Source organism: Micromys minutus, assembly GCF_963924665.1.
Source record: "Micromys minutus genome assembly, chromosome: 17".
In the NCBI taxonomy this organism is placed as follows: Eukaryota; Metazoa; Chordata; class Mammalia; order Rodentia; family Muridae; genus Micromys; species Micromys minutus.
The window spans coordinates 42084888-42105293 of record NC_137952.1 but is presented as its reverse complement, the minus strand read 5'-3'; the positions used below and the strand labels follow the sequence as shown (position 1 = coordinate 42105293).

At 43.5% G+C, this 20406-nt stretch overlaps 1 protein-coding gene across 5 annotated transcripts in view; it reads right to left on the bottom strand.

Moving 5' to 3' along the window:
* The window catches only part of PLCB4 (phospholipase C beta 4), a 354199-nt gene that overhangs the window by 34319 nt on the left and 299474 nt on the right, over positions 1–20406 (bottom strand). For 4 of the 5 annotated variants that reach the window (XM_080931463.1, XM_080931466.1, XM_080931462.1 and 1 more), the window contains 9 exons: positions 16733–16833; positions 13451–13486; positions 11399–11540; positions 10437–10521; positions 9944–10068; positions 8108–8159; positions 6740–6842; positions 5511–5675; positions 1979–2183 (listed from right to left, as the gene is read on the bottom strand). In XM_080931463.1, coding sequence (XP_080787589.1) covers positions 1979–2183; positions 5511–5675; positions 6740–6842; positions 8108–8159; positions 9944–10068; positions 10437–10521; positions 11399–11540; positions 13451–13486; positions 16733–16833 — 1014 coding nt within the window. The remainder of the gene's footprint in view (positions 1–1978; positions 2184–5510; positions 5676–6739; positions 6843–8107; positions 8160–9943; positions 10069–10436; positions 10522–11398; positions 11541–13450; positions 13487–16732; positions 16834–20406) is intronic. The other variant, XM_080931465.1, reaches the window with a different exon arrangement.

The window sequence follows — 20406 nt, the reverse complement described above, 5'->3', positions numbered from 1 at the left end:
GGGCTGGGACAGATTAGAGCAATTCACTCTGAACTAAAGACTTACAAGTGACCCTTGCTTGAAACATTGCAAACTTGCCTCTCTGATAATCATTAGCCACCTAACCCGTTATGGAACAACCCCATTGTGTGTACTTGCAGAATGACCCAGTGAATGCACATAAAGTTTCTTTACGAAATAGGTCTGAGTGATGGTCACAGTCTTCCTTTATTCCTCCCTCCCTCCCTCCCTTCCTCCCTCCCTTGTACAGTCTCATCTGAACTCGTCCTTACAAAATCAAGAAGAACACTAGCATACTTGGGGACCCTGACCATGAGGTAAACTTTTAGGTGTGGAAGCAGGAGGTTAACTAGACACCAAATATAAACACACTGTAAGTCGGGAGACTCGAGGTCAGAAATTCAGGAACAAAAACATTCTTCATATTTGCCCTGTGTTATCTTTTTCGAAAACTACAAAATCTCCAAAATCTTCCCCAAGGGTTTCCACGTGAGTCTGAGATGACCAGAGGCCGAGGGCGCTGTTGTTGAATATCAAACCTGAGGTTATGACATCGACTGTAGGACCTCAGCACAGAGATTCCCAACAATCTGGCAGGACCACCGGGGAGACCACTTGCAGGACTGTCATGTGAGATGGGTCTGCGTGATGTTACACTTTGGCCCTGGCAAAATGTCGCATTACAAATAGAAACATTTCCCAGCATAATCCAGCACATGCTCACCTCCCCCAGATCAACTCCACATTTTGAAGTTCTCTTTATGTAAGTGCCTGGCACCAAGCAGGAGCTCAGCACGTGATCGCTTTTCCCAACTCTAATCAAATTGCACATGCACACTTCCCAGGAAGAAAGTATAGTTTTATTGGAAATGAGGCCCAGTTGCAATGGAAATTTTTTTTTTAATTTTACCAAATGGCTCTGTGTGACACTTGGTATAATGTAATAAGTATCAATTCTCTCTGACTGAGTGTGTGTGTGTGTGTGTGTGTGTGTGTGTGTGTGAGTGTGTGTGTATGTGTATGTGTGAGTGTGTGTATGTGTGTGAGTGTGTGTGTGAGTGTGTGTGTATGTGTGAATGTGTGTATATGTGTGTGAGTATGTATATGTGTGAGTGTGTATATGTGTGTGAGTGTGTATGTGTGTGTGTGTGTCTGTGTGTGTGTGTGTGTGTGTGTGTGGTATATCTCTATTCGTCTTGAGGTCACAGGAAGTGTAGAACACTGTTCCAACACTCTCTGCATTATTCCTGTGAGGCAAGTTCTCTCATTAAGTCTAGAGATCAGAAGCCCTAAGGACTCTCCTCTCCACCCTCCAGAGTGTTACGGGAGCACCTGTGGCCACCCCCAGCTTAGTACGAGGATTCTGGGAGCTGAACTCAGGTTCTTACCTGCAGCAAGCACTTTTGCCTACACCCCCCAGCTGAGCCACCACCACAGCATTTACGTTCCCTGCTTTAAGACTCGAACACAGAGTAAGTCCTTACTGGGGCCCACCTATCACTGTGCCCGTATTGCTGGTAGTTCTGCAGTGTGGTGTGGCCTGGACTGCAGCTGCAAAACACACCTCACAGACTTCTACCTACCCAGCCCCATGACACTGGCCGAGCTGCTTTGATGGACTCCGTGTCTGTTACTACGTGTTCTAGCCTCTAATGGCTTCCCGTTTAAGGGACAAGCCAAGGATACGAAGAAACAAATGATTCCTATCCATTCCGATTGAAACTCTCCTGGCTAATTTCTGAACCTATAATCACATCATTAAAAATTGAAGGTCAGCTGCCCAAAAGCAAAAATCATGGTATTTTGAAATAAGACCTCGGGCATGTTTCTTTCTTTCCTCAAACCCACCAGAGTTCTCAGCGCAGGGACGAAAACAGGTGGTCCTGTTTGTTGCTTTCAGGAACGGGTGAGGTGACCCACAGTCTCATACTTTAGGACCTCCTGTACACTGTATTCCTCATCCAAATGTTTATCTTACCTCCAAACCCATCAGGCACATATGTTTTAAGAACGATGTTGCAAAAAATTGTTGGCAGTGATAATGGTTTGTTTCCCTCATTTCTCAGGGAGATGTGCCGGTAGCCTGCTTGGAGGCCGTCCAAGGGAAGGATCCTCTGACCAATCAGCTTGTTGTTGTCATCGTACACTGCGATCCTCAGGACGGCTAGGTCAGGCAGGATCACCTGCAATCGAAGAATTGGGCATTTCGTTGATCTTTGTAATGAGGCCTCCCAGAACCGTGGCCCCAGGCATCTGGACCAAAGCAAAACTGCTCCTTACAGGCCCCTTCATGGTGAAACAAACCCATGAGCCACTTGCATTACTGAAGTTTCCAGCGTAAGATCGGTGCTCGATAAGGCCCTGGCTCCAGGCTTCCAGGAAGTCACCTTATCAAATATATCAAGGGGATGGAGGTTAAAGACCGCCTGTCCCTTCTTGTCGTTTTTTCCTTCCATCTACATCCAACGCAAAGATAGAGACTCTGAAAAACTGAATGACTTTCTTACTTCAGAGATTACCAGTGGAACCTGGGACTGGGACTCCTGTAATCAGTCCCGTCTGCAGCCTGGGCAATACTTACTACACCTGGTTTTAGAAAAACACAGACTCCCTTTGAGAAAAATCTTCTTGGATAAAAGGCAATTTCTGCATGGATTTTCACTTTCTGTGTTTATTGCATCCTAAGTTTTGATGAGTTCTGGGATGTTAGGTAGCAGAAAGGAAAAGATCAAAGAAGTATCCTTATTTGTAGATGAAATAATTCTATATATGAGAGACCCTCATGACTATGCCCCCAAAAAGGGTTCAGGAAAAAAAGATAGGGCGCACATGCACACACAGAGACCACACAACAAACATGCTTTGGATAAAATCAATGAAATAATCACATGCAAATTTGCTTCAAAAGCAAACTAAAACAAAGCATTTAAACATCAATGTAAGAGAAATAGAAATAAAAATATTAGCATTCATACAGAAGTTCAGAGGACCGGAGAACTAAAGCAATTTTTATTGAACAATTAGTATTAGTGATATCGGTATATATAATTTCAGTCTACACTGCAGAGCACGGTAACAAAAGCAGCATGATGCTGGTACAAAATTACACATGTAGATCAATAGAGTCGGGGGCTCAGGTAAAAACCCATATAGCTATAGGCGCTGGTGTCTGACACTGTGTCAAATGAACAGATTGGAGATAATATGGTTTCATTAGCAAACAATTCTGGGAAAGCTGGGTATAGACCAAAGAGGAATAAAATAGATCCCTATCTTTGAACAACAACAAAAAAAAAAAAAAAAAATCAATTCCAAATGAGCCAAGAACTTCATGTAAGATCTGAAACTCTTAAAGCGTCAGAGGAAAACTTCCAGACACCTCACAAGCCAGGACTTTGCAGATCAAACCCCACTCCCCCAAGAAACAAAGCCAACAACTGACTACAGAGGCTTGTGAGATCAAAATGCTTTTGTACCCCAAGGGAACTAATAAGCAACATTCAAAATTCGAGGAAATCTTTGCTAGCTCCAAGTCAGTTGGAGCGTGGAGATCTAGAATATACAAAGAACAAGAACATGCTAATCACAAAGGGACGGAACAATCTAGTCGATGCATTGCCCAGTGAAAAGAGTACTTCTCCATGTGACAGACAAGTGGGGTTGGTGAGCTGGCTGAGCAGTTAACAGTGCCCACTGCCCTTCCAGAGGACCCAGCTTGCATTCTTCACACCCACAAGGCGGCTTGCTACCATCTCAAACTCCAGTTCCCAGGAATCCCACACCCTAGTCTGGCCTCCATGGACATTAGTCATGTAAACGGTACATAGATATTGATGCAAGCAAAACAACCAAGTAAGTGCATAAGATAAAATAATTTTAAAAAGAGAGATACACGTGGCAGATAAGCATATGAAAAATATATTGAATGTCACAAGTCATCAGGAAGACGTAAATTTATCAATATTGAGGTTTGATCTAACTCCAGTCAGAATGGCTATCCTTAAGAAAAGAAATGACAACAAATATTGATAAAGATGTGGACAAAAGAGAAGCCATATACAGAACTGGTGGGAATGTATACTCCAGCTACCATGCATCACAGCTAAGATACAAACCAACCCAGTTGTCCAAATGCAGGGGACCAGAGAAAGAAAATGCGGTGCATGTACACAACCAACTTTCTCTCTAAGTCAAAGAAAAAACTATGCTGTTCATAAGAAAAGATGAACCTGGAGATAAACATATTAAATGAGACAACTCAGTACTTGTCAGACAAATGGCATACACCTTTCCTGATATGATGCTCCTAGACTTTATACAGATACATAGAATTATATATATATATATACACACACACACATATATCACATATATATGTATATATGTGCATGCACATATGTGTATACATATACATACAAACATACACAGCCTGAAAGTAGATGTGAAATTGTCTAGGGAACAAGGAAACCATGGGCAGTGGATGGGGTGAGAAAGAGAAGGGAAACATGGTGTGGGGTTAGTATGTGTTCAGTTTACTTCATATGCTCGTATAAAAATGGAAAAACAGTCCATGTTGAAATTTTGAATGAATAAAGGAAGTTGGATATTTGATTGTCCAAAAAGGATATGGCTGACAAAAACTTCTGACCTCCTACAAATGTGTAGGGACTATTCATTGTGCCGAAGAATACTTCTTCATAGCAGTGACTGAAAAAATTTAAGGGAGGAAATAAAAGGCTTAGCACACCAGAACAGGCTGCACCTTGGCAGGACTGAAATGACAATGAAAGTGACAACAGCGTTCAAGTCTCGTGTGTACCTCCACTCAAAGCCAGCTACTTCATCAGGCCGCTCTGGGCTCTCTCGGCTAGTCCTTCCATGCTGAAATAAGTAGTCCCTATCTTGTTAGAAAGATCAGAAGCCTTTGTTCCATGACAAATGGATGGAGCAGAAACACCTGGAAAAATCTGTGTCCAAACAGCAAGGAAACTTTTTTTTTTTTTTTTTTTGCTTGACAGGCTAGCAGCCAAGAGAAATGACGGCCTTCGGAGAGGACTCTGCCTTTTCAAAGCATCTTCAACCAAAGAAATCAAAGACTGCTAGTGAGAGAGGATGTCTGCGTGCTCTCCGGACCTGGCCGACAGACAGAACTGGGAAAAACTCAAAACTCTGAGCAGAGGTGCCTGCCTGACTTCTGATCACCGAACCCAACCAGGTCACAGTAGTGACCTTTTGTCTAACATCTAAGCTGTGAGGACAGAATGAGACCCTCCAGGACATGACAACCATCTTGAGTAAGAATGTGTCTAAACACACCTGGACCTGGAAGTGAGTTTTATGTGACTGGAGGTGGCCGAGAAAGGGGAAGAGCCAGAACAGCCAACTCATCACGTACAATTATATGACAGTGACAGAGGTCATTTAGTAGATGAAGAAACCAGGTGTGGTAAGTGGCAGAAAATCCGTCCTCTCCAGTTACTGTGAACAGTGACACACTGCTACTGTCCTACCTTCCGAAACACGAACGATTCTTCATTGTAAACTGGGTTGAGTCCGTTGTTCATAACCATGCGGGTTCGGAACTCCTTCCGTATGGTGTCGGTGGGCAGTCCGTACATATCGACTTCCACGTACGTGCCGATCTTCTTATCTGACAGGAACTGCCCTGATATCACCTGTGGTTACACAAATGGAGGGTGGGGGACAGTGGCCTCACTGTGGTATCGGTGGCAAGATATAATGAAAACTTTTGTTGGGGGACTTTCAAGTAATACAAATGATTTGACCTTTTCTCTGGAATGTTCTATATTAAAACAAAACAGTTTTTAAGTAACTACTCTTTGAAAGCAAAATTTCTGGGCAGAGGTTACAAACGTAAGATCCCCTGAACAGGCCTAGAAAAACAGCAAAGGAATATACAGGCAAAGAATGTTGTGAAGGCATCATGCCCTGAGCATGGCTCTGTCGCCGAGGTGTCCAGATCTGGGGAATGAAGCAATGGCTGTGTTCTGTGATCCCTTCTAGTTCTTGGATTCCATCAGGCTACATACCAACCCCTGAATTCTGTTAGAAGTCTTACAACAAAACACAGCAGAAGGAAATCTGTGCTAGTCTTGGTCTGCTTTCTCTTATGACATTAACACTGGCCAGCAGTGAGAGGGCTGTTTAATTGTAAAGGGCAGTGTAGGGATTTATCTATTATAAAGCCATGGAGTATATTACTTTATATTTACTTTCCAAACAACTCTGCTGTTCATTTTTTTGTTCCTCATATTATCTCATTTTAAAACAGCCCTTCTTAAAATAAGTAACACAAACTAAACTATATGCAGTTAGCTTTACAGTGAGATCAATTTTATGGACCTGTGAGCATGTCTTTAAAACTGTCACCGCAGTGAGGACAGCAAGCATTTCTCTTGCCTCCAAGGCGTCTGTGTGACTTTCACTATCTGCCCCTTTCATCTGTGTCGGGGCACAGTTGCTGACTTGCTTCCTGTCATCATAGCTTACATGTTGAGGAACTTCCTGTGAATGTACTCAGTGGGAGATACATTCTAGACAATGTACCTCGCTTAAAATGGCTTGGAATTTTACTAGCAAAAACTCAGAAGACAGCAGACCTTGAGTCCAAGTTGAGAGCAACTTACAATTCTTACAACAGGATGCTTTGAACATGCTTTCCTCTAGGTGCATTTGTATGTGTGTAGGTTTACATGGTCTGTGATGAGCAGGGGCATACCTGCACTGAGCACGTGGCTGCAATAACCCCGTCTACGGGGGTTTCAGAGAAGGGATCAAATGTCCGGTCTGGCCGCCTCATGAAGTCTGGCTTGAGAAGGTACCTGGAGGAACGGAAGCACAGGGCTTTACTCTGCTGGAGGAGTTCGCAATGACTAAAGACAAGATGCTTCCTCTCGCTTTTCCTTAACTCGGGAGCTACACTTTCAGGCAGAGATTCTAAGGATCCTGAAGAGCATCAGACACCCAGCACGGGCAGCCCAGGGTGTGCTGTGCTAATAAGGGGCAGACCTTTTTTTTTTTTTTTTTTGAACGGGGCTGGGGGGGGGGGAGAATGCTGACACATGCTGTCTCCTTTGACCAAAGGCTTGGTTCCCGAGTCCTTTTACATTTCCTGGTACAACCAACTGAAGGAGAATCCTGCAAAGGGTACTTGTTAACCTGGCCGTGGGCCTTTTCTTCCTAGCTACATAACCTGAGAGCCCTTCAGAGTACACAGCACAGGGCGATGTAGTGCTGACTCCAGGGGTGGGGCTTTCTCTAGTGTGCTGGCACTCTGGTATGTGACCAACAGACGGGCACATCTGCACCCAGATGGCAGAGTGGTTCTCAGTGCATAGATGCTGAGGACCTGTTGATTCACCTAGTTTTCTGAGGTGGAGATGAAGGTAGCCCGCCGGGCAAGCCACCACAAAGAACTCCCAGACCGCATTGCCACTGGTCAGTAGAGAATTCCTATGCAGCTGGGCTTTTCGTGCTTACAGGATTGGAGTTGTGCACTTTTATTCAATTTCTCGGTATTTCAGAAGAATTAACACATCCCATTTTGCTACTTGGTTCACAGATTTTTTAAGTGTTATTTAAGTAAAATAGAACAACATTCACAGCATTACATAACTCCTATTTATACACATGCAAAAAAGACTCAAGAGAGGATGAAAGTTTATTCCTGGCTGAATCAAAGTCAACTTTACACCCACAGCTTCATTTGAAATGAAATTTACTTCATTTTTATATTCATTGGCAGGAAGGCCACACATAGCTGATGCCTACATCTCTGGCTGGAGTCCACATGAGTATGCGCCATGCCTGTCTGAGACACAAGAACCCCTACCCCTGAAGTGATAAAACTCGAGACATGAAGCACTGCAGAGTTTACGGTTAGAAGGAAAGAGAACCTGCTTCACAAAAATGGGACAGATAAAAGGCTGAATGCTTGTGAATATCATCTATGGACTTCATCGCTTTGGATCCAGGCTTCAGAACCAGCCCAGGCTCAGCTGTCCCTAACTGAAAATGGCGTGGTTCCGTGAAAGCTGAGGTACGGAGTCGGAAACTGGGAGGCAGCAATTTAAGTATCATTACTCACCCACAGGATCCATTGTACTCAAATTTCCCTTGATTCAACTGCATTGCTAAATCTGTCAAAAGACAAAGTAATTTAGCATCTCGCCTCCCTGGACAGAGAAGATCCTGACAGGGTGACTGGAAACAACGGAAGCCATATGATTCCGAGGACCAAAGCCCTCCTTCACACCACAGCATTCTGGTTTAGGGGCCATGACTCTCTTCCATGCTGAAATGATCTCATATATTTAGTCTAAATTAAACACCAAGTACATTTTCACAGAGATTACCCCAGAACTGTTCTACTAAGCGGATTTGGTATGTAAGTCATACAACGGTAACTGGATGTTCAGGGTAGAGACATACATCTAGCTATAGTTGGGGTGTACACATTTGCTTCACTGCCATGTAGGAAAGGGATGCTGGAGGCCCTTAAGAACACAAAACTCGATTAAAGGGAACATATTACAAAATGGGTAAGAATCAGAAAAATTCACTGCTTAACCCCTCCTTCAAGTGTGTTAGAGTTCTCATAGGGCTGCCCTGGGAATGGGAAGACCGGATTTATAATTTTTCTCTTATAGCAGAGGAACTATATTTTCTTTCTTATAAATAAGAGGAGGGACAGGAGGAAGAGGATGGAGAACTTAACCAAGTGAAATTTTCTATTCTTCAGAACACACGGTTGCCCAGAAAACGGGCTGCTTGAGACCATGCCACCCTTTATCAGGGACTTGCTGTCCTGCCGAGCAGCTTGCTTGAGTCCTTGGTAAGTGAAGTACTGTCATCCTTTTCTTCTGTCCCTACTGAAAACACTAGAGATTCTATCAGGACATGGGCAAAGGCTCTTCTAGAAAGAACTGTGAGGGTTCCATCTGTAAGGAGCTTAGCCACCAGGGAGCCCCCCCCGGGGGGGTGAGAAATACAGCCAGCTCATATTCCTGCCAAAATGGGGTACGTGGGTCCAGGTCAAGGACAGGGGTCCTCAGGTTAGAAGCACCAGAAAAGAAAATGGCTCTGCACTCTCAAAATCCTGGGAAGAGCACTCGTAAACCGAGGGACTGACCAGAAATAGTTAATATTTATCTACTTTACTCTTATTCTTGTTTTAAAGCCATGTCTTATTTTAAAGCCATGCAGAAGACCACCACCATGTAAAATACATATGGTCTGTGCCATCTGTCTATTTTTATGCCTCTTTTTATTTCCCCATCTGTAGTCACAGGATTATGGCCAGAGGCTCCGACCCAAACTTTGAAGACTTCAAACATTTGTACATTTATAGATAGTTAGAATTTGCAGAAAAAGAAAAAAGAAAGCACCACTGTATGTGGAAAGCCTGCTGGTGAATACACTTCGGAAGACTGAATCACAGATTAGCACCTCTGATGCTGCCTAACTCTTTATATGGCATCTTATCCCTGCCTGACGGGAGGGGCACTGACATCGGTGTCTGCTGCATGGCTACAGTGGTCGTGGTAGTTCCCAGAGGAGCCAAGAGTCTAAGTTATCCCACGAAGACACTCAAACTAGATTCCATGTCTGGGAACAACGCTGTGAGCTTGATTCAGAAGGAAGGGAAATTACAAATATTGTAGACCAGGAACTATGCATGGAACAATGATGGACGGGATGAAAAATGAGATGTCATCTTCCATGATGGCTTTGTTTGGGGAGATTTAACCTCGTACCATTATATAAATCCAAGAAAACGAGCAGTTTTTTTTTTTTTTTAAATATTCACATGGCAGCAGCTTCCTTTAAAAACAAAATGCCCTGGGCAAATGGAAGCAGCTGCAGCGGCGGCCCTGTCCCCGCGTTCTTGTGGCATCTGGGGTCACTGGACATGAACTCCTACCTGGGGTCTGATAGTTCAGTGAGACCATCTGGCAACCAGCGTTCCAGAAAATCTGAGGCATGTAATTACTGGAATCAACTCGGCCTCCCTTGGGGTAAATGCGGCTCATTTGCCGCTTATTGTAACTGGGTGACTGATTAAGGAAATCCAAAAGCAGCCGAGGAGAACGTACAATGGAAAACACCGAACAGTAGGGGTGTGGGACGCTGACAAGCGGGTAGATAACACAGGACCAATCCCATCCTAAATGCTGCTCAGAGGACATCAGAGTCTCGCTGTGCATTCTAGAAACTAATCACGTCTGGGGAGGTCCTCACAGCCATGCCTTTCCTTCCCGCACACCATTTTATAGCACTCTGGTAAAAATTATACAAAAATAAGGCGCAAATATTAAAATGATAGAGAGGTGCTAATCTACTGCGAAGACTCCCCCCCCCCCCCCCCCCGCCTGTCCTCAGGAGCGCCGTCTGTCCCATGCGGTCTGTTAGGATACTTTACAAACTCAATCGCATGTGTCTTCAAGTAGCCAAGGCCAACAGACTCGTTAAAAGAAGACATGTTATAATGAACGTTGCGCTCTGAAAGAGAAAAGCAAAGGTGTACTTAGAAACTCAGCCCTCAGACCCCTCACAAAGCAAGCAGCTGAGGCCGTTAGACCCAGAATCTTACGTCCCAAGCCGGGAAGCATGTGTGGCCCGTGATGCATGACTGTCAGCTGCTCTGAATTAAACGTGGAATCACTGAACAAATGACATGTACCCCAGTTGTCAGTCACTGCTGAGATAGGCAGTTTCTGATAATAATGTACCCTTAAGGCAGGCAATAGTTAAATATTTTTAATTACTTTTAAACCGGCTTTTGTGGGGAACCAGCTTTTTTTTAAACCTCTTCACAAGCCCCCCCCCCATCCCACAACTCTCCTCTTCTCCCTCCCCTTTGCCTCAGTGAGGTGCTGAAGAACTGGAGGAGCTGAGGATTGCAACCTCATAGGAGGAACAATATTAGCTGGCTGGAACAACCAGTGCTCGCAGGGAACCAGCTTTTGAACAGGAGTTATAAATAGAACATCAGCTCTTATTTCCTTTACCTCAAGACATTTGTACCCACTGATTAACTTCTCCTCACTCTCCTGGAGCCATATTTTTCAAAATATATTCACCCAGGAATCAAGACAGGTACGGTGCCTGATAAATATTACTAATACAGTTTGTCATAACAAAGTAAATAAAGGAGCCTTACATATGGAAAGCTACACGCTAACAAGCCACAGTTCTGCACTGCCACCTGGTGGATGACTCGGAGAACAGCAGCATAATACCACCACAAACACAGGACCACATGCAGTCTGCATGAATCAAGGCAGGGGAAGCGGAATTCCACAAAGGAAGACGGCAACGAGTCAGGTGTGACAGGGAAGCAGACAGAAAAGCTATTACATTTAACCTGTAATGTTACCTTCAGCCACATGGAAACCTTGAAACTTCACGGGCTGTGCATAGTTGATCATCGTGGACAAGTACGGATGGATGTTTGTGGTAGCACCTACGTATTTATAAGATGCCATCCATGCCTGCTCATCCTCCACAGTGACCAGGCCCTGTGAGCACAAGGACAAGCCCGTTTAAGTAGATGGCTCCAAAGGGACTCACCCATCTAGTTTAGGCATCCTGACTTAAGAGCATTTTGCGTGTGCACAAGTTCCTACGTAACAGACCTTGTTGCTCTCTAAAGGTTTTATTTTGAAAGTCATAGGTTTGCCTAATACAAAAGGAGATAGCCAGAAAACGTTCATTTCATCTGTTAGATTTTTAAAGGGCTTTCAAATATTTAAGAGACTTTACCGGGTCTCACTGCAGCATTTAAGCCAATACGCAATGCTCGCCTGAGTGGCCGTCCAGCATTAGCATATGTCAAAAGCACCCACAGGCTTTGCAGGCATAAACCTCCGGCCCCACTGGAAGAGATCAGCTGGAGGAGGCCTGAAGCGCTGTCTGTCAGGTTTTCAGTCACTGCCAATGGGAACTGAAGAGCATGTTGTATGGTAATCTCTTCCAGCGCACGCATACATATGACTTAGCTGTTTATATTAATTATTTATTACTAAAAGAACTTGATAATTTGCTGCATAGGGTGTACTGTACAGAGGAAAAAAAAACTCAAACTATTGTTTGTATTTCTTGAGAAAGCAAAGCAAAAGGAACTCATTCAGCAACAAAATAATGTCCCAAATGCAGTGAGTATTCTGTTGGGGACTCTGGAGTGATTTCCCTCGAAGGGACTCAAGTCTATTTCAAAAGAAACAGCTCAGGTGCCCAATGAGACGGTGAGTTCGCTGATTTGTTCATTTGAGCTGCTGCTGACTTAACCTCTGTGTCTTCAACATCAACCTGCTGGTTCCTGTAAAAGCCTGTGCTGAGGTCATCTGGACATGCATCTTACATGTGTTTTCCTCTTATTCCACAGAGGCCCAAACTCCACCCACCGTGCCAAATATGGGCGAGAGCCAGGTGTGTTTTGCCCCAGGTGTTGCATGTTCAGAACACCAGTACTACATTCTGGAACCGTTACAGGTGCCCGGCATGCTGTCTGTGGGGTCCCGCTGCATCTAGAAAATGAGGTCTTCTCATCTTATTGAATGAGAGGGATTATGGGATGTACCACTGAGTACCATGAGACCTCCCACTATTCACAGGGCAAGACTGAGGTGTTGGACTAAAATCGTCCAGCTCACATACGGAAACCATCACATCAGTCAGCCTGTGTACTGCTGACCCCACCACCCTGTGAAAATCAATCCAGGCACAGAGGGTCCTCCGGGACACAGGATGGCCTCCCTATCCCTTCAGGCTAAACGGTTAGAATAGAAGATGTCACTTCAACCTAAATGCAACATGACCCCGCAGACAGCAAGGCGGGATTTTCTGTGTTCGGGACTGTGAGTGAGAATCCAGGAAAAGGGTAAATTCTGTGTGTGACTGCAGTCCGTCTCGGCCGTTACACAGTGACAAATACACATGAGGACAAATGCCCAAGCACAAAGGACGACATAAAAGAAAGCAAAATATTTTCTCCCTAGTAGGGCCAGTCCCTGATACGAGGGATGAGCGGCCTATGATGAATGCAGTCTGTAGCTAGCCTTTCAGAGTACCGGCAGCATCAGGACCATGATCTACTCCACCACGCAGTCACATGGCTCTGGTTAACTACTGCTTGCTTTGATCTTCACATCCAACATGCCAATAATGATGTGACTTTCTCCTTTGGCTGAAATCTTGAAGGCTTACTGCTTTGAATGTTACTTTTAGGGAAATTGTCTCACCTGTCTTGGTCATGTCTTAAATCAGCTTTAATGGTTTTACTTGCAACTAGATGGACCAGACACTCCAGTACTGTACCACCTATGAACAGTGACCCTGGCATTGCGTGGGATAGGAAGATTATCCATGTTTCGTGTGAGAAGGCCACTCGTGGGCGCTTCCTGATGGGAAAACGCACGAGAATTGTTACCTTTTTGTTGTTTTCATGTTCAAGGTCATCTGTGGTCTAGATCAGAGAAAGAAAATTATTTTGTTTACCTCTCTAAAGGGAGAGTTTCCAAACTCATTAGCCTGTCCTTGGGCACATAAGCACACGTAAACTTCTCACTCTATTTCTTTCCTATAATGGTAAGTTGTCGGTGACATAAAGCCGTCATCGAAAGCAGATACTGAGGATGTCCTAAGCTCACCGCTTCACACTCTTCTCAGTTCTCCTGGTGAAGCTGTTCCCTCCCCTGTTGACTGTCTCCGCCTCCTTGTTTCAATGTATGGACTTTGCTAAGGATTTGAGCGTGAAGGTTGAAAATGGTTGTCAATGTGGCCACCTTCCCTTAAATGCAACGTGGAGTGCAGATGGTCCTCAGTAAGCCAACATTCATGTTTGTGACTCGATGTCTGCATCCCCACCCGAAGCATATGGTGAACCCTAATATCAGTGTGATGGACTGACGGTCCGAAACTTAATGATGACTTGTTTATGATTTTTTTTTTCTTTATGAGGGTGTGAGGTGATATTCATTCAGTGAAAACTCATTCGGTACTTTGGGTTTGATCTTTCTATGGCTCACGATAGTTTGGTGTCCTCTTGTGATGCAAAACAGTGGCTCCTTGTCAGCCACATAATCCTGAGGACAAATGCCCAAAATTCTACAGCATACTGTGTTGCTAAGCTACACTGTTCAATGGGTTAAGTGTATTAGATGCATTCTTAACCAAAGTTTTCAACTTTTAGAGTGGATTTATCATAATCACATATGTAAGGCAAGGCATATCCAGACTTGGAGGAGGGGCTTGTGGTCATAGGTGAATCCTCATGGTGAGGTTAGTGCTCTTATAAGAAGAGATAAGAAAAATCTTACTTTTCCATTTTCTCTCCACCATGGGACAATGTACCTGCTAAGTGAGATTTCTGGACCACACTGGCTGGCACCCTGACCCTGACACCCATCCCAGAAAATATCAAGAAAATACATTTTAGGTATCTGAACCAGCAAGTCTGCTATGTCTGTTAAGCTGGCCCAACCTGAGACAGTTCTGAAAAACACTCCGTGTGCAGCCACACTCTGGAGCCTCAGTGGGTACTGGTACTCTCACGGGACTCAGCATTCCCTGTCATCAGAAATGATAACGCTTCTTTGACTTTCCTCCCTGACAATTAATCTCCTGTCCGTCGACCATCAAACCTTTGTCTCTGCCCATCAACCTCAAAAGCATCAAAGCAAAGCAGGTGAAGCCCCTCCTTCACCGAGGACTACACCTTTATCTGACCTCATCTACTCTCGCCACACTAGCGGTTCCCTTTCTGGAGCACCAAAGATCATCCAGATTAAAAACAGCACCCGATCCACATCTCACATCTCAGGTACCAGTGTTCGATTCTTTGAAGGCAAAGCTCGCAAAGACAGAAACAAGTCCTCACCTTCTCTACCAGCCTGTTCTACTGCCTCCTTTCCTCCAAGTGCTCTACCAAACTTTTCAACTTGCGGTTGACCTCCATGCTACTGATCTAGTGGACACAGGTCTTCTTATCAGGTCCTTCCACTGTATCGGAAGTCCATCACTGTCCTGTTCTCTTTTGTGTGGCTGCTCACCATGCCTTTGCTCTTTCCTCCTGGATCCTCTCCCGTGAGCCCTATGGACTAGGGCGCCACACAGGCCTTCTGTTCTACCTCTGGTGGCTCAGTGATTCCCATGACTTCAAACGTTTACCTCTTGAGCTCACTTCTCTTGCTCAACCTCCCTTCTAGACACAGTGCTGCTGGATGAGTGCTGGTGACCATGACAATGACGATGGAAGCGATGAGAACACAGTGCGGCTGCTGCTCTACAGGGGCTGCCGTGCAGGTGGCACCCCTGTAAGTTCACGGACTCTGCACCCAGTACATGATGGAACGGGCATTGTTGCCTTCATTTTCAAGATGGGGAAATGAAGGCAAAGAGGCCAAATAACTTACCCAAGGCTAGACAGGGTGTGAGGTCGGGGTATTGATCCTCCTCAGCACTTCCACTGGAATGGCTCTCAGAGCTCTCCAGTTGCTTGTCCCATTGGAAACTGCTGAGTCCTTTCTCACTGTGTTTCCCACTCAGGACAGTACCCTCCTCCTCTAGCAAGGATTCCAGGTTACCTTGGTTCCCCTTCATGGTCAGTCTATCATCCGTAAACGGTCGGTTTGTCTGTGCCCTTCCTACACCTTGGACCATTCTACGTCCCCCTCCCCCTTTACTCTCTAGCTTAAACACCAGGGGCTGCTTCTGACCAATTAGAAGCCCACTCTCAACGTTTTCCCATCCTACCCCTTACTTTTCTCCTGGTGAGAGTCTAACAGAGGGACTACCATGGTCTTCTATTGAACTACAGCTTTTGGTCTTATGTGAGACCAATCGTGCTTCACCTACGTTTTCAGATTCTCATAGAAACTTCCAAAAATTCTGAATTACCTAATTCACACCCAACACCTCACCTTGCTTCACCCTATGGCTGTTCAAAACTCCACGGACGCCATCTTTGCTCTTACTGCAGACCTTCTGTATGAAATGTTACTCTCCGTTTCTCTGCATGGCGAATTAATTTCTCTTTTCCTTACTCCAGTCACCCCACTCTCTCCTTGTCTCCGCATCAGTTCTTATTTTCACTTTCATAATAGCATTACCCACAAATTGAATTATAGAGCTCCTCGACTCTTTACTCTTCCCAACCCTTCCTGCTAACATGTAGGGGACCCGTAGAAGCTATCAAAAGGCAAATGGAAAGTGCATTTTGACCCGTTTAGGGCGGTATGTCCTAGCTTGGTCCTGACAAGTACTAAGGGCCCAACAACAATATCCCTTGGCTGAACGGCTGAAAACTTCCCATACTTTTGCTAGGAGGATGGTTTTCTCGGCAGCTGGACCAGCTCTGTACTGAGGCTTTATTTGGAATCCTCGGAACTTAGTTTCCTAATGATACCAACAGGCTGACCTTCGGCCCTGGGACACTGGGTCTCTACTCATCCTCTCTACAACCAATGGTGACGCTTGAAAGAGCCTGCCCAATTGGGTCGTGGCTGTGACAGGGCACAATTAGTAATTTATAGGTCCTCTGAAACGTGATATTGTGTTTCAAATTCTGGTCTCACAGCAGAGAATTTTGTCCTATATAATTAGAGAGAAAAACACAATACCTGGTTCTCCTGCTGTTGACACAGCCCCAAAACTTCAGAATACCTGCCACCCCTTAAAAACCCCCAAAGGATGGGAATACAATGCCTCAGACCTTCTTGACACTGTTTGCAACCGCTTCCTTGTGACTGAAGTCATCGGCAGAAAGTTCATTTCCAAATTTGTATTCGGGGTGGGCTTCTTCCTCTTGATCAGCTGCTTAACAGACAGAAAGAAAACCCATGAAGCCAAATTCAGACCCTTCCCATCACCTTAGGAGAACATGAGAGAAGGTTCCCATGACCTATGCCACATAATCAGGATTTGGAAACCACCCACCACCTCTAAGGTGTCTCATTTTCATATACAGGTTATCTTTAATTTGAAAATCAAAAAATTTAAAGAGTGTTCCAAGAAAAATGCTAAGCAGTGTTAGCATTCGTGTTAACAAATGAGAAGTTTCAGATTTCATATACTTTGGATATCACATTTTCATGTTAGGGATACTCAGCTGGTCATCTATAAAATATCTCAGATCTTGAAACGTGAGCTTGGTAATAGCAGACATCCGTACCCCAGTTTTCCTAGAGTGCAAGAGGATGAACAGGAGGCCATATTCTCATTTCAAAGTAATAAATGATTGAGTTTATTAATAATTAGTAAACTATTGAAACTTGAATTTAGAAAAACCTTGAAAACAGAACTATCTCTCAGGCCATGTGTTTTAGATAATGGATCTTCCTTCAACTTGCACAGGCAGTCTAACCTAATCATCCAGGTGTAAACTATGTACTCCTGGTAGACACGTGGTAACTAGGATTTATACAGAGTATCTGAATATATATTAGCATCCCCTGGGCATGCATAAGTACATAGAAATGCTCACAGTCATATTCAACGTTGCTACTAAACACCTGATGCTTCATGTACAGCCTCGGAACCAGCTGTTTGTCATGGGTTTCAATCCAGCCTGAGGTCAGGGTACATGCACATTTCTTTTCTTGGAGCATTGTCTATTTTCTAATGCCTCTAGTCAGGCCTATCCTTCAGAACCATGTTGCTGTATTCTTGCCCGTCATGCTGGTATGTTTAAATTGAAGAATCCACACTAGTATTATACTATGTCATGGTCATAACCAGCCGGCTAACCAGAATATTACTGATGGAAACCAAGAATTACATATATAACAGGATAACAGAATCTCTGTGCCCTAAAAGAGAAATTTGGTAGACGAGGCTCTCCCTTTGGGAACTTTCAGACTTGTATACAATTTCCTGTGCTAAATTTTTTGCAAAAGATAACAAATTAGTAAGTGTAATAGGTAATTGTTAGAGGCATTTTTGCATATGTAATAAAGAACATACAGTATTTAAGGTAGGAAGGTGCTCTTATGAATGACAAGTAGAATCATTTGACCCTCATTTTAGATTACAATATATATTCAGAAAACACCAGACTTGATTTTTCTCTGTGTCCTGGTTAGCTTTAGCTGTCAATTTGACAAAGCTTATAACTATCCTTGGAAAGAATTGTAATTAAGCAGGTGCTTATATCAAATTGGTCTGTGGGCATGTCTGTAGGAGACTGCCTTGGTAGGTAATTGATGTAGGAAGGCCCAGCCCACCATGGGCAACATCATTCCCTAGGCATGTCTAAGAGAACTAGTTGAGCAGAAGTCTGCCTGATGGTCAACAAATAGCATCCCTCTAGGGTCCTTGACATACTTCTTTGAGCATGAAGAATAGCAAACATTCCCATCTCAACTTTTTTCCCTGACTTCCCTCAACAATGGATCTGGAATTGTAAGCCAAATAACTCCTTTCACCCACAAAGCTGGTCTTTTTTCTTTTTTTTCTTTTTTTTCTTTTTTTTTTTTGATAGAGTGTCACAACAACAAAAATGAAATTAAAAACCCAGCTATTATATTTTACCTTAAATATCTTAATAACCTTTCTAAAAAATATTTGTGTCATTTGTATACTCCAAATACCTCTAGATTAGGAGAGAAGTACTGTAGGGTATAAAAACCTTTGATCCTGAAGTTGGGAGATTCTGGAGCAATTCTCTGTGCCGTTGCTTTATAACTAAGGGATTGTGTGAAAAATGTTGGACATCTTTAAGCTTCAGGTGCACTGGAGAATGAGAGCGTATTTACTTGGTTACACGATGCCTAGGCAGTGAGTATGGAATGGCACAGTTATTACTGTTTCCCTAGTTAATTTATTCCATTATTTCTGCAGTTTGCCTTATCTGATTAAAAATATTTAATGCATTTGGTTACCTTCTTTGAAACTTCAACTGAATTTAAAAAAACTAGTTTTCCTTAATATTCCTTTTCTAAACTGTAGGGCTATTTATTGATATTTTGTTATATATAATATACATGTGTGTGTATAAAATTTGTAAATATCATTTTGTATCTTTAAAAATCTGAAAAATCTAATGGGAACACACTATATATCCAAAGATAGTTGAGCTGATGTCTGATCTTCCAATCACCTGCTTCCTCTACTGAGCAGTGAACAAAATAGAGGCAAAGTGGTCATAATGATAGAACAACTCCTACTTCCTGCATCTAGGGCCCAGGTTCTCGGATGCTATGACTCGGTCAATGTGTTGTGAGATGTTGAAATTACATAGAGGCCACAAAGGGATGCTCTGCTCAAATGGCCCAGCTGAGCTCCACAGATGGTTAAATTCATGAGCAACTTTGTGTAAATTGTCTACAGATCTTAAAATGATGCCAACTTCAGATGCTCACCTGCTACAACTGTATAAAAGAAGTCAAGGAGAACTAGTTTTCCTATAAATAAAACCCAGTTGCTCACAGAATTATGAGAGGTAAGTATAAATCAGCACTAATTTGTGCCTCCAAATGTGGATGATACATTATGTAATGAGATGTAAACGTTATGAAAATACCAGAGATCTTTGGACACTTAGATCCTACTATGGACAAGAGCAATACAAGGAAGTCAAACACTATGTTTTGTTCTGGGACTGGAGTTAAACCCATGGATCCTTAGCTGATTTATTAATAAAATATATATCTCCCAGAGTCGGGGTCTCTAATAAGGGACAGTGAGTAAAATTAGGTAATTCCCATAGCTTTTGGGTTTAGTCTATGTATCTAGTCTCCTAAAGTCAGACATAGTTCAGATAAGTGAGTGATAAGGAGGTTTCTACAATTTCTAATTTAGTCTTAAGCCACTCTATGCATCCACGGTTCCATAAAGCAATGCACGTTCAAGTCGTTTGGGCAGGTAATTATCAGGATATATGATCGAGAGATCACTACCTGAAAATATCCCCAGACTTTCAAATGGCCCACTTTCTTCGCTCATACTAGGCAGATAGGTTATCCTAAGTTACAACCCCAGGACCGATTTTAGAAAGATCATGGCTGGCTATATTGAGAGGCTAAACAGGTGATGGTCAATACTCGTAATTTAAGTAAGGCTTTCAGGGACCCTGGTGAGAAGGCCCCAGGCAGGTTAAACCTGTGCTATGTGGCTGAGCTACACCCTGGCTTAATTTAAAATTGTAATTGTCAAGTTCACTTTGTGAGGATTAGTCACTCATTTCATTCGGCTCTCTAACCCCATGTTCCTTGTCTTTTGACTACTAGCAACTAGACTGAAGTTTATGTTTTGCTTTACAAAGAAGAAAAGGAGGAGGACGAAGATGATGATGATGATGATGATAGAACAGGCCTTTCAAAGGGTCGCTTCAACCCCTGCCTAATTCAACAAGTGATTCAAGGCTGAATCTCTGGCTGGAAATCTTTT